This window comes from Phlebotomus papatasi, chromosome 2 (genome assembly GCF_024763615.1).
Source record: "Phlebotomus papatasi isolate M1 chromosome 2, Ppap_2.1, whole genome shotgun sequence".
NCBI lineage: Eukaryota > Metazoa > Arthropoda > Insecta > Diptera > Psychodidae > Phlebotomus > Phlebotomus papatasi.
The window spans coordinates 33,889,095-33,902,887 of NC_077223.1; the positions used below are offsets into that span (position 1 = coordinate 33,889,095).

At 31.9% G+C, this 13,793-nt stretch overlaps 3 protein-coding genes across 4 annotated transcripts in view; 1 reads left to right on the forward strand and 2 right to left on the reverse strand.

Moving 5' to 3' along the window:
* Window positions 1-8,815, reverse strand: part of LOC129803558 (unconventional myosin IC) — a 36,300-nt gene extending 27,485 nt beyond the window's left edge. Inside the window, exon 1 of one of the 2 annotated variants that reach the window (XM_055850215.1) lies at window positions 8,121-8,815. The gene's annotated coding sequence lies outside the window, so the exon portion shown is untranslated. Of the gene's footprint in view, window positions 1-8,117 lie in introns of both variants that reach the window. The other variant, XM_055850213.1, reaches the window with a different exon arrangement.
* Window positions 1-9,461, forward strand: part of LOC129803583 (protein BUD31 homolog) — a 37,525-nt gene extending 28,064 nt beyond the window's left edge. The window contains exon 2 of the mRNA XM_055850274.1: window positions 9,307-9,461. The gene's annotated coding sequence lies outside the window, so the exon portion shown is untranslated. The remainder of the gene's footprint in view (window positions 1-9,306) is intronic.
* A 3,223-nt stretch (window positions 9,462-12,684) lies between these two features.
* On the reverse strand, window positions 12,685-13,569 carry LOC129803584 (40S ribosomal protein S26). The gene is made up of 2 exons (XM_055850275.1): window positions 13,508-13,569; window positions 12,685-13,145 (listed from the first exon to the last, which is right to left on the reverse strand). The coding sequence occupies exons 1-2, from the start codon at window positions 13,508-13,510 to the stop codon at window positions 12,798-12,800; spliced, it is 351 nt and encodes a 116-aa protein (XP_055706250.1). The 5' UTR covers window positions 13,511-13,569; the 3' UTR covers window positions 12,685-12,797.
* Window positions 13,570-13,793: the final 224 nt, after the last annotated feature.

Below are 13,793 nucleotides of genomic sequence, written 5' to 3' on the forward strand. Positions count from 1 at the left end.
GCAAGAGTGGCATGAAAAAAAAAGACGCGAGACACGGACGAGAAAGACGGTCAAATTTCACAATTTCCGCTGACGGAGGGAAGAAATTTTTCGTGAGGGAATTTGTTTGGAAAATTTACGAGATTCACGAGATTTTAAACATACACTACGAGAAAAGTGCGTTAAATCTGAATGAGACTAGTTTATTATATTGAATTTTATTCTCATTACAAGTTATGCAGAAATTTTCTGCAATTCTATTTTTTTTATGTTTAAAAATTCTAAATTTTACAATGCAATTTTGTATTAAAAAATTTATTTTTAAATTTATTTTTTTTATGTGATAGTGTGATATTCAACGCATAATAACTTTAGTTTTGTAAACAGGTTTTCAAAGTTACCTATAAGTGTAAAAGAGATGATTTTTTAAGGACTATTGCTGAAAATAATTTAGGAAATTAAACTAAAATAGATCGCAGTAATTGCAACTGAATAAAATCGTACATAATGGCTCCGGCACACCTTTTAGATCAGGAAAATTTCATGCAATGGAAATTCGAAACCTTTTCTTTCTCACATGTTTGGCATATGACTATCTCATTCTATCGCATACCAAATTCGATTGAGCTAAATTGAATTTGGAGTGATGTTTAAGAGAAGAAGAAGAGTGCGAGAGAATGAAATAGACATATTCAAAACATGTGAGAAAGAAAGGGATCCGAATTTCGACTTCGTGAAATTTTCCTGATCTAAAAGGTGTGCCGGAGGTATAAAGAATTATTTACTGAGCTACTGATTGGTTTTTTTTTAAGTACAAATTATTAATTAATTAAAATGAATATTGTAATAAAATGTACCTAAAAACCTAAAAATACTGTTTAGATTAATACATTCACAGGCTTCATTTTTACACTATCGTGCCTTACTCTAATACTCGTGTAGCTTAGATCAAACATAAGAAGGGATGATTCATTAAGCCTATTATTAATTTTAAGTATAAAATTTATAATGTAACATTACAGAGTCCCGGACAAAATAAAGAATAGGTCAAAATTTCGAACGCCAAAATATCGGATTCTTAAAACTGTCATAGCTGTTCCCACGATTACACCTGCGTTTGTTGGAGCAAACACTGAGAGAAATCCGAAAAAGTTAAAATAACATTCCGGAAATGTTTATTTTACCCTGCAGTATTGATCCAAAATACCCTGACGATTGAGTTGATAAGCTCAATGATTTATTTCGCAATCCACTTGAAATGTCTTGTACGAATTCTCCGAAAAGGAATCTTCAAGTGGAAGATTAATAATTATTAATTTATTTATCTGAAGAAATATCAGCGATTTAAGTAAAGTTTCAACTTACATTAATGTGTAAATATTACCCTTTTTAGGTATATTGTGGGTTAAAGCTACCCGTTTTCATGTTAATTTTACCCTGAAGGTGTAAAATTAACATGAAAAAATATTGATATATTTTTACACCTAAAAGTGTTAAAGTTACGAGGAAAAAAAGTTGATCGCACCCTCTTTTTTTTCTCAATGAAGGTAAATTTTCTGTAGTTTTTGGGATATATGGCTTACAGGATTTTGGCTTTTCAGGTTTTTGGGATTTCGATCCATTCAGGATTTGGTCTTTTCGAAATTTTGATTTTTTAGCATTGTGGCGTTCGTGATTTTGTCTTTTTAAGATTACGGTCGATACTGACATTACAAAACATGAAATTTAAAACTAACTCTCCAGAGTTTTATAATTAAACCTCAAAGCGCACGTACTTAAGTAATACAGTCTTCTCACATCAGGGCCCATATATAGGGGAAACTACTCTCTCTTTGAACGTTCATGCCTTCGAATAATGTGATTTTTTTTTAAGTTTTCCTAAGAGATTTATGTAAACATTTCTATTAAATAATAGCTAACAATAATAATAATAGCTATTATTATCAATTATTGATAATTATGTGACGATCATGTGGAAATCTCTTAGGAACAGTAAAAGAAATTCACATTATTCGAAGGCATGGACATGGACGTCCGAAAGCATGGACGTTCGGAGTGTACTTTCCCCTATATTATTTCTTATGAACATTTATCCTGGAAAATTTAGCTCTAATGATTCATCCTAAACTATCATACACTGAGATAAGTTGCCTGAAATTTGAAGCCACTTTCTCATACTTCGATTTAAATTTATATGGGATTTTTTTTGCACTCGCGACCGTTACGCTAAATATCTAAAAACTAAGAAGTTTTTTCGTATTATAAGACCCTTTACCGCGTCGAGGGATAAATATACTAAATTTTTGTTTAAATACATTTTTTCCTGGGAGCACTGTGAGCTGAGTCCGAGATCAATTTAGGGAATTGGCTTCAAATAGCTCCATATAAAAAGGTATCTTATAATACGGAAAAACTTCTCACTTTTCAAATATTTAGCATAACGGTAGTGAAGGCAAAAAAAAAATTCCCATATAAATTTAAATCGAAGTATGAGAAAGTGACTTCAAAATTTCAGGCAACTTGCCAGGGGGTTAATAATAATCCTTTATTATATTGAAGAATTAACAAAATAAGTTTTATTTTTAGAATTTTACTACCTTTGGGAACTGGGCAAAACCTCCAGTCTGAAACTCGTGTAACACTTATTTTAAAGCTTGTCAATTTGAGTCTATAATCTCTTAGTGCATTGTAAACATTTACATATAAACAAGAATGTCTTTCTGTGACTTAACACTGAAGAAATTGAATTAAAAAAAAATCCAGTATTATAAATATTGTCAATGAGCTACATTGTCGATGTTCAAATTGCGGATGAAATGCTTAATTAAGCAGATTAATTAATTGCATAAAATTGTGTCAGATTTAATCTGATATGAGGAATAATATGCGAAAAGTATGAGGCAAACCCCCTCAATTCAGTTTATTGTGGAATCGCCCAGGAAAAGGAGGAAATTTAACATCCAAATAGGAGAGAGATTATTTGATTGAATGTTGAGTCATCATTTAGTCACAATTTGTATTGATTTCTCCGGCTCCTGCCCTCACGACCAGATCCCCCCAAAAAAGTTTGCTCAAGCCAGTGACAGAGAGACATAAGATTAGTCACTATGAGAAATGGGCGAGGGTCAGAAATTTCTTGAGACATTCACGCATTACAATGTTTTTATGACTGCGTTCTTTTCTTTTTTTTTCATCAACATGACGTGATGCCCCAACACACTGGTTTAATATGCAAATTTTATATCCATCTGCCAATTTTAATTTCTTGCCATTCGCGAGACAACACATTTCGATTTTTACTTCGTCTTATTCAAAAAACCGGGCAATTGGAGGCTTGTGTGATTTTCTTAAAGGGGATCACATCTCAAATGGATGCTTCAAGATCGTGTTTTTTTTAATACCAATGCATCATATCACCAATAAATTGGTTGCTAAATCACTTTCTTAATGGCTTTCTTCAGTGACACGCGCTGAAAACCACAAAAGTTTTTTTTTGTGATTATTTTATAAGTCCCGCGGAAGATGTTGAAGGAAATTCTGCAGTGCTGAAAGTAGGTGGAAGAGCCGTCTGCTCTTGAGATGTCTCGTAAAGTTCAGAAAGTCAATGGAATTGCATTCTGCTAGCATTAATGTAGAACTCAATGTGAAATTTCTAGAGAATTTCTGATTTCGTTTACGAGAAATTTTGGTAGAGGAAGTTTAATAAGAAAATTTTAGTTTAATGTGGTTGTTTCAAAGATTTAAGCTCTCAATGATCTTTTTTAAAGGAACCAAGTTCCAATATTTTTTCCAGTATTTTGTAGATGTAATAAAATAAAAATCGAACTTAGTAAGTGATAATTGAAACAATATTCATAATTTTTTAATGCTTAAAAGTAGTGAAATATTCTTTGAAATTGGAAGGAATTGTGTTATTCATTGACCAAAATGAAATATTTGACCGATCAAAGTGAAATAATTTGACCATTTAGAAGTTATACAGTAGACTCTCTATCAATCGGGAATATGGGGCAAAATGTCATCCATTTTAGCGATAGAATTGAGCGTCAAAGCCTTTGTAAATTCCACAAAAAGCACTCAATTATAAAGAATCACGATAAAATAGGAAGAACTACAGCGAATTTGAGCAAATTAGCTTCATAATTAAACGTGAAAATTGTCAACAAAATTTGTCGCCCGATTGAGAAAGAGCCGATTGAGCGAGAGTCTACTGTACTGGACAAACTTCTAATTTTACTCCTCAAAAATGTGAGTTCCCAAATTTCATTCTAAAGAGACAGTTTCTCGTCATGCTAGAACTTTTAATATATTCAAAGTTTATTAGACTGCCACTAGGAGTAATACAGCGCATTGTTATTATTATCAGATTAGAATTTTATGAAAGTTCATGAATTGTTAAAAAAAATCTCTTTCAGAAAGAAAAACACTTTATTTTCTCTAGAATCAAACGTAAAAGTTTCAATCTCACGTGAACAACTGGACGTTTAACTCTATTCGCAATTTATTATTATTATTTTGAATTAAAAAATAAATATCGTGCAGGTAATTTTAAGGGTTTATCTCTTTCAGAACAAATATCGAAGAAAAGCTTAAATTTCATTTTCTTTTCGCAAACCAGAGGATTGAGATACCTTCTAGAATTTAAAGATAAAATGAAAGCAAAATTTAAGTTTATTTATAGTTAAAATTAAAGATTTTTAAGAATTGCCCATTGATTCTGAGATAAATAATTTAAGCGGTGGATCCTTAAATCATCTTTTAACGTTGATTCGCATTCCTCGATAAGTATCTTTAAGTTTAAATTAAATTATAAAAAATCTTTAAACAGAAATTTAAAAACTTCACAAAAATGAAACTAAAATTTAAATGTCAAATTCCTTAAATTTTCTTTAATTTCAAAACTTCTTACGAGAACTATTTAATCTTTAAACGCGTAAACACGGAAAATTTTAATTTTCTGGGGTTACTATTTAGGGCAGAATCACATTGACAGTCAAATGCTCACCGTATTTAGCTAATTTACGCATTTTCATTGCAATTTTTACTCAGATTCTCGATTACCGTATCACCTTATCTCATACTCGGTGGCACTAGGTGAAAATAATATAAGAAAATTGAAGAAATAAAACGAAAATTCGATAAACGGTAAGCAAAAAAACTGTAAGAGAAATAATTCGTCAATGTGATTCTATCCTTAATCTTTAAACCTGTAAACACGGGAAAAACAAAGCTTTATTAACCTAATACCGGCTTCAGACTGGAGGTTTAGTCCAGTTCCCGAAGGCATCAAAAATGTAAATAACAAACAATTTTGTTGATTTTTCAAAACCTAATAGATAATTTACCCTTAATATCCAATCCGGAACAACGAATTATTCAAAAATCTCACCTGATAAGGAATTAGAAAATTTAAGCCATATAGCTAACCCTCAGGTCTGAAGCCCTTATAACTCTTTCGGGACTGCAGCAGGGAAAGTGTGCCAAATTTCGGCGTAGTTGAATGCAAGCGCCAAAGTCTCAAGTTTGAAATGTAATATTTCTAATATAAATTTAATTTTTTTGTTATTTCTTTATAAGGAGTTTTTTTCTTTATAAGGTTCCAAATATAGACAGTTTATCGTCTTTATTTTATCTGAAATCATTCTTAATGCATTTTAAAATGAATTAAAATATAGACATAGCTTTGGTGGTCTATTTCGGCCATCTTCATTCTCATAGTTCCTTGCCCTTCCAAAATCTTTTTCACATCATCTCCTTCATCTAAACGACATTTTTTTGTTATTTTTTGCATTGCATAATCTCTAGAGTATGCAAAAACTAAAAATTCATGGAAATTTCAGGAACAAAAGAGTGGTCGAAATTGCAAACTGGCCGGAATTTGGTATACTTACCCTATATTCTATTAGCCAATTTCACAATTTCAAATTATCTTGGCTCAGAAATTAATCGGATTCCTGGAAAATTATCTTAGATTTGGACGTCTTTATAGTTTCTGATCGTTCACAAAACAAAATTATCGGTTAATTTATATTTTTTCCCAAAATGTCCATATTTTCCCTTAGTAACTCAAAGTCTCAAAAGATGCAAAAGAGAAACCGGTGTTCCTATCGCCTTTAAGGAGTTAAAAAAACATAGGAAAAATCTAAAAAGTTGTGAAGTCGGAGTATGTGCGAAGCCTGAAAGCATTCCCAATAAATGTTTGATAAATTAACTAAATAGACTATTTTAAATGAAAACGTTTATGTCATCCGACTAACTTCAATATGGATAAGAGAGCAATTACTGTAATTATTCAATTGAATTTTAAAATTTCTTGAATTTCAGGTTTAAAGTTTAAAATAAAAGATATTTTTTGATGGATAGCTGTTTATATAGATCTACGATTTTTACTAATTCTTAAGATTTTAGATTTAGTAATTTGTCTCCAGATTGATGGGTTATTTGCATTCAAGCATTAATGTTTCAAAGAAATAAGTAAGTGTACCAAATTTCGGCCAGCTTGCAATTCCGGCCACTTTTTTTATTCCTCGAATTTCCATGAATTTTTAGTTTTACATAGTCTAAAGATTATACTATGGAAAAAATAACAAATGTCGCTTGGAGAAACAAGATCATGTGAAAAAGACTTTGGAAGAATTTCGGTAGAGCAAGGAATTATGAGAATGAAGGTGTCCGAAATAGGCCGCCAAAGCTATATCTACTTTTTTATTCATTTTAAATTTTGTTTATAATGATTTTGAGAAAATAAAGACGATAAACTGTATACAAAGTTCCAAGCAATACTTTTTAAAAAGAAGTAACAAAAAAATCTACTTGTATTAAAAATATTACATTTCAAAATTGAAACTTCAGCGCTTGCATACAACTATACCGAAAATTAGTACACTTACTGTATAGCTTTTCTTTCCTCCCTATTCATTAAAATATTTATCAGTCTGAATCAAACATGTTTTTCAATAATTTGTGGTGAAGAAAAATTTCATTTACTGGTTAATTCTGCCCCGGTACCTTCTAATGTTTTAAAATCAAAAAAATTTGGCTTAAAAACTAATTTAAACTTTACATTAACCCTTTAACAACGAGACAGTTTTCGCGAACCGAAAATCAGCAATAAAAATGAGACCGATAAACAAAATCAGTAAAAGGTCTTATATCTAGCCTTAGAAAATCCAGGAGTGTCTGATTCGATGCATTTTTTACCTCTATGGGCGATAGGGACAAAAATAGCCTAAAAATTTAAGTAATTTTTCTGAATGATAATTTTAACTCTAATGAAAAATATTATGTTTGAGTATTGTAGTTTCTTTTTCCAAAACGGTTTTGCTTTAAAAAAAAATTGGGAGTATAAAAAATAATTAAAATTAATTATCATTATGAGAATTTAAAAATTCGTAATTTTTGAGCTTAAAAATTTATTATATAGCAAATAGCTGGAGACTTGCAAAAAATATTCTAGATTCTTTCTACCTTCTACTTTGCAATTACGTACAAACATCAGGAAAAAATAAGATAGTCAGGAAAAATTATTTTCTTTATGGGACACTGGTGTTCCAATCGTCCTTAAAGGGTTAATCTTGGCGGTAACGGGTTAAAGTAATTTATAAACTAATTATTTTTAAGCTTTTTTTCAAATATAAGAATGAAACACTTTAATTTCTTAAAATTAAACCTTTCAAATGTTGTATAAATACGAAAAACTTATCAATGTGCAATTTTTTTTAAATTACATATTGCTGGAGCTCTAGTTGAGACAGAAATTCTTCTCTAATTTCTATAAGGTTTTATAGAAGAGATATTTCTTAAGAAGACGAAAAAAACCTAATGCTCTGTATTCTCTTTCAATTTTATAGAATCACATTTCAAACTATAACGTGAGCTTCTTCAGAAGCTCAATTTTCTTGTGAAATGGGTCACAAAAAACTGTCTCAAAAGTGCTCAAGAGGAAGTATCTTGATCGTCAATCATCAAAGATGCATTTTTTTGTGACTAATTAGTGAAAAAAAAGAAAACCAAATATTTTTCCCAACTCTTCTGCCGTGCCTTTCGTGTGATGTGACTGAAGGGAGATCTCTTGGGAGAAAAATTTGGGGCACTCGAGTGAATTGTAAAATATTATTTGACCAAAAAATGTGACTCACCTGGGACGCAAACAATGATGAAGAAGAAGGAGAGTTAACGACCTCTTTTTGTTTGTCTCCTTTTTTCACACTTGGAGGTTCCAACAACCAACGTGCTCTTTTTGCGGTCTCTTGGGTCACAAATTCAATTAAATTATTGCTAAATATCGTCACTCTCAATACACCATGAGGGAAATTGGTCGATCTTATGTTTCTAAGTGCCTCCAAGGAGTTTTTCTGAACAATTTCCGGGAGGTTTTTTTTTTTAATACTGTGCTGCACGTCACTGAATCTCTTCCTGCTTGTTTTTCCACCACTTTCAGGCAGTTTTTCTTTTTTGTTGCTGCACCCAAACTTTTTTTTTTGGTCAATAAGCAATTGATCTGATTTACCAAAGTTGTTCTCAATCGTTTTTGGGATTTTTTTCGCACAAAAAAAAATAGTTTTTCTCAATGGATTTTCAAATCACGTATTTTTGCACTTCTTGTTACTTCTTGGGATCAATTTGTGTTGGTGCCTTGAGAGTTGGATTTTATTTATAAAACCCGCTCTTCAACGTCTTTTTCTCTGGTTTTCTTCGTGCCTTCTTCTTTGCGTCTCAAAACACATACAATTGAGCCCGTGTTCACGCGAAAGGAGAAAGAACCAAAATGAAATAACCGACGCGATGCTGATGATGAGACGTTTGCGACTGAATTGGCTGTTGAAATGAAACTGGACGGTGTGGATTGTCTTGCAGAGGCAGAAAGTCATGGGGAAGGCAAATACTGCTAAAAGCTTCTATATTTGATGTACACTCACACATATTTGTGGGGGATTTTCGTAATGCGATTTTTTATATTGTTTTTGTGAGCAAAATGCGGTTTTTTAGGCACATTTTAAACGGATTCTCAATGAAAATCAAATAATTTTGAATTGTTACTTGAGCATGAGAAGGAATAAAGAAAAAAATAACGCTCTAAACCGGTGCCAGGAAGGAATAAATTTAGTTAATTTTAATATAATTTTTTGGATTTTTATAGAGGAAATGATATTTCCCATATCTTTTCTATCAGCATGCAAAAACGATATGGAATTTCCACGTACAACAGTGATAAGAAAATTCAATATTGTACTTATAAATGAGATAAAATGTAGCCCTCTTTTGTAATATCCACTTTATATTTAATTGATCCAATAAATTTCTATTTTTCCTCTTTTTCTTTTCTAGATTTTGGGCATAAATTTCAACTCTCATCGAATCAGACGAAGCACTGTAGAATCTTTTATTTATTTTTTTGAGGTAAGTAAAAGTTTCGGTTATATTTTTTTTTGTAAAAAAATGAATTTCATAAGAACGTTAGTAAATTTTCAATTATAATACTACCTGTTGCTTTTGAATTACCATGTTTTGCCTATTTGTTGGAGTGTTTGATGTAACCTCTATCATGGACACGAAGCATATTAGACGATTATTTAGAATACTGAACATCCGTGAGAATTAGATTTTATTAAATTAATCAATACAGGAGAAGAGCTCATGATTCTGAAGAGTTTCTAAATTTGGACTATTTGAGGGTAAAATTGGACACCAAAAAATAAATTGATTAAAATTATGATTTTTTTTCCAATCTTTGATGAATAGGGGAGACCGGGGTAGATTAGCCACCAAATGAAATATTTGATTGCGTATAATTTGTACAAAAAATGTTTGCATATAGTAAGGTGGGGTAAATGGATCGTTTTCCGAAGAGTGCTACTTAAACACTTGTTTTTGGACTGATGAAATTCTTTTTTTACTAAAAAAATCCATAGAATTATTCACTGTTTCATTCAGAAATATAATATAAAAAAAATTATCAAAAATATTAAAGAAAATTTATAAAATAATGATAATACTGAAATAAATCAGCATGCACTAACTGGGTCGCCTTTTCGCTAATTCACTTTTAATTAAACCTTTGGATTTAAAATACTTTTTTCACAAGGAAAAAACAATGTTTTCAATCAACTGGCTGTCATTAGCGAAAATATCACTGCTAGAAAATTTTTAGTGAAGAATCCAGCTGGCACAAGATTGAAATGAGTCGATTACACTCACTTATTTAATGTATAAAAATATTATTTTAAGTAGATTGGCTATAAACGATCCAGATAGCAAAGCGCCCGGATTAGCACAATTGACTGTAAGTCTGATAAATATTTTAATGAGTAGTAAGGGAAATATATATTTAGAATAAAGACTGGTTTCCTCAGTATTTCTTCTCAGGCAAACTAAGATAACACTATCTAATACTATACGTGGCTAATTCTACCCCGGTCTCCCCTAATGAATTTTATCTCAATATTTGTTCTTTTTGGAAGATTTTGTTGGTGTTTTGGAAAGCTCTCGTGGAGTACTACAATTATTATGACACCCCAATTTCATCCCATATAATTGAAGGTCCGATTAATCGAAAAATCGATATGGAATATTTCGAAAACTAGACGATGGTTTTTCTTTAAATTTTAGTATGTTGTAGCTGAGGTTAAGACCTTTCCAACAATGGGTAGCATTCCTCTCTCGATATTCCCTGACCCGAGCTATACTCAAAAAAGTTTTGACCTGACTGGCATTTTCGGTGTTTATGATGCGATTTCGGTGAAATTTTAATATATTGTATTTCCTTTGAGTGAGGCCTTTCCAATGGTGGATCCCATTCGTCTCTCCTACCCACTGTACCCCGACCCTTAACTATATTCAAATGGACCGGACTCTATCTCTCATGTTTCTTAACAGATTTCAATGAACTTTTTTTCTTGTGTTGCCCTTTCTTATGGTAGCTGAGATTCTTCACAGGTGACCTCGAAATGCGTCAAACTCGGAGCACTGCGTCGGGCCAAATTTATCCGTTTCGGCCGCTGAGAACAGTTTGCTAGACACGAACTCCTAAAATTCGACTCAAAATCGTATTTTCACGCATTTCGAGTTGCAAACACCCCGAGGTGCACGTATTTCGACGTCACCTGTAAAGAATCTCAGCTACCATAAGCTTATCTGGGCTTATCAGTGGTTTTTATGTCTGGACCTTATTACGGGAAAGTTACCTACTTTTGAATACGTATGACTTTAAATTATTTCAATTTTTCTCTTAGGGTAAGAGCTTATAATTTTGGACAGTTTCTAATTTTGGACACTTTGAGGGTAAAACTGGACACTAATAATAAATTGATTAAAATTATTGATTTTCATTTCAATATTTAATGAATAATGAATTCTATCTAAATATTTGTTCTTTTTGGAAGATTTTAACACTAAATTAGTTAAATTTTGGGTATGCTTTGAGTTAAAATTTCTTAGTTGAAAATTCAGTGTGAGCAATTTTTTACGAGAAATATTTCAATTCATTTTTAACCGTATTAAAACTATTTTTAGTAAAAACAAAGACAATAAACAGCTTGTCAAGTGTCAAAACAGCTTGTTAAATGACAGTTTCCTGATGCAGAGCCTCAATTAATTCGGCCACCATCTCATTTGACCACGAAATCCTAGAAGTTTATGAAGGAATATAAAATGTAGATCGAACACATTTTTGTTTAGCTTTTTTCTTACTTATCCTCTGCACCGATCTTTTTCAAGGTCTTTTGTCCTTTCTCTATCTCGTGCGCGATAAATAGTAGGTATTAGCATTACTTTTTATCACAATTTAAAATTGTGGCGCAGAAACTACCCGAATGACTGCAAAAAAGTAGTAATTGATGAAAATTTAATGAGCAAATTTTGCTTATAAATTTGCTCAATTCTCATTAATTTGCTCATTAATTATCAATCGTATTTATGCTATTTAAATCAATTTTTGTGACTCGAGTTCACTTTTTTATCACTAAATGAATGAAATGAATCCATTTCTAAAAGCTCTTGACGAAAATTGCACTCTAGTGTGATACCACGGGGCTTAAGTTCTCTAAGTTCCTATCAAACAATATTTTTGAGAAAAGCTTAAGATTAAATATTAAAGGCAAATGATTTTAGATTAAATTTTGAAAAAAATCACTAAAATTGCTTAGGGAAGTGGGGTACCTTTGAATTGGGGAAGCATTGATATTGGTCTTTTATCTCCTATTTTTAAATGAAACTGGACATTATCACGATATAATTTAGTTTCACAATTGGTTTGTGAAGCTATCACGATAAGGTCCAATTTCATTTAAAAATAAAAGAAAAAGCCCAATTTCAAAGCTGCCCCACTTCCCCCTATTCGGAAACTGGACTAAACCTGCAGAATGAAACCCACACAAGGGCTTTTTTAAAGAGGCTAGGCGTCTTCTAATCGCTTGCTAACTTAAGTGCACTCTGTTTTTTAATCTATCTAAATCTAAACTCTTAGTTTTTTTTTAATAAAATTTTAGAAACTTTTTTAAATAAACTTGTTGTATTTCAAGTTATCTAAATAAGGATCTCACTTACCACTAGCTAAAACACCCTTTTTGTTCAATTTTTATCCTTTTCCTCAGTAAATTTTTTCGTTAATTAAAATCAAATCAAAATAGGAAACAAATAATAAAATCTCAAAATCTGAAGTGAAGTCCCAGAAGGATTTTTCCTTCTTCCAATTGAATTAAAAAGAAATTTTGTGCTTTTCTGCCGTGCCTTTATTTTTTCTTCAATCTGCATCCGGAGATGCTCAATTTACTGAATCACTTCCATCTGCACCACCTGCTCACAATTCACTTCCTTACTCCCTACTTGCGGGCTTGATTTTGTGGCCGGGCATTGTCTCCACGCGGGAATGATCTCTGTGGTGGTGTCCGGATGCGTCTGGCCTGCTTGGATCTGTTTCGCACGACCTTGCTGTGGATGGCGCAAGAGACGCAGTAGTGCAGCTTAGCATACAGCTTCGGGAGCATGTATGAGGTGTACACGGACGCCTCACTGATATCCCTCACGGCAGCAGCCTCCACAATATTACGGATGACGAATTTCTTAATCGCCTTGTCCTTGGGAACACAGCGAGCACAGTTAGTGCATCGCACTGGCTTTACATGGCCACGGTTATGCTTGCAGCGTCCTCCGTTGCGCCTCTTCTTGGTCTGCAAGAAAAAAATGTTCCGGATGAGTTATGCGTTTGAGGTTATGTTCTACATAAAATTGATAAGGCATTTAATGAGGCTCATCTCTTGGATTATAAATTTAAAACGGTTCATTCATATGCAGAAGGACAATTTTGAATATGTTCGAATAAGATTTTACACATTTTAATACTAGAATTAAAAGGAATTCACAAGCCACATGGAGCAAAACATCAACATTGATTTTACGATATAAAGAACGCGGTTTTTGCCTTCTTTTCGGTGTTAATTTATCAAACACGTCTCTATGTATCTTTTTAAAGAATAATCCAAGAGAAAATCTCACTATTTTTCAAGAAAAAGCATTATTTTGCTGCACGTACCATTTTTAAGTATTTCACTCACAAACTACCGGAAGTAAAAGAGCTGTCACTGTGATTTTCGCTTCATGCAGATGGCGCGCTGAATAGGTTCCACATGCTGTCAGTTTAAATATAAAGCGAAAAATAGCAAGATTTAACGGATTTTGTTGTAAATTTTATTTCTGATTTTTTAAATGTAAATTAGAAAATTGATAACCTTGATAGTTGCAATTCAAATAATATATAAATAATAGTAAATCATTTTAACTGCAAAATGCCAAAATAATGATATTCGATTTTTTTTAAA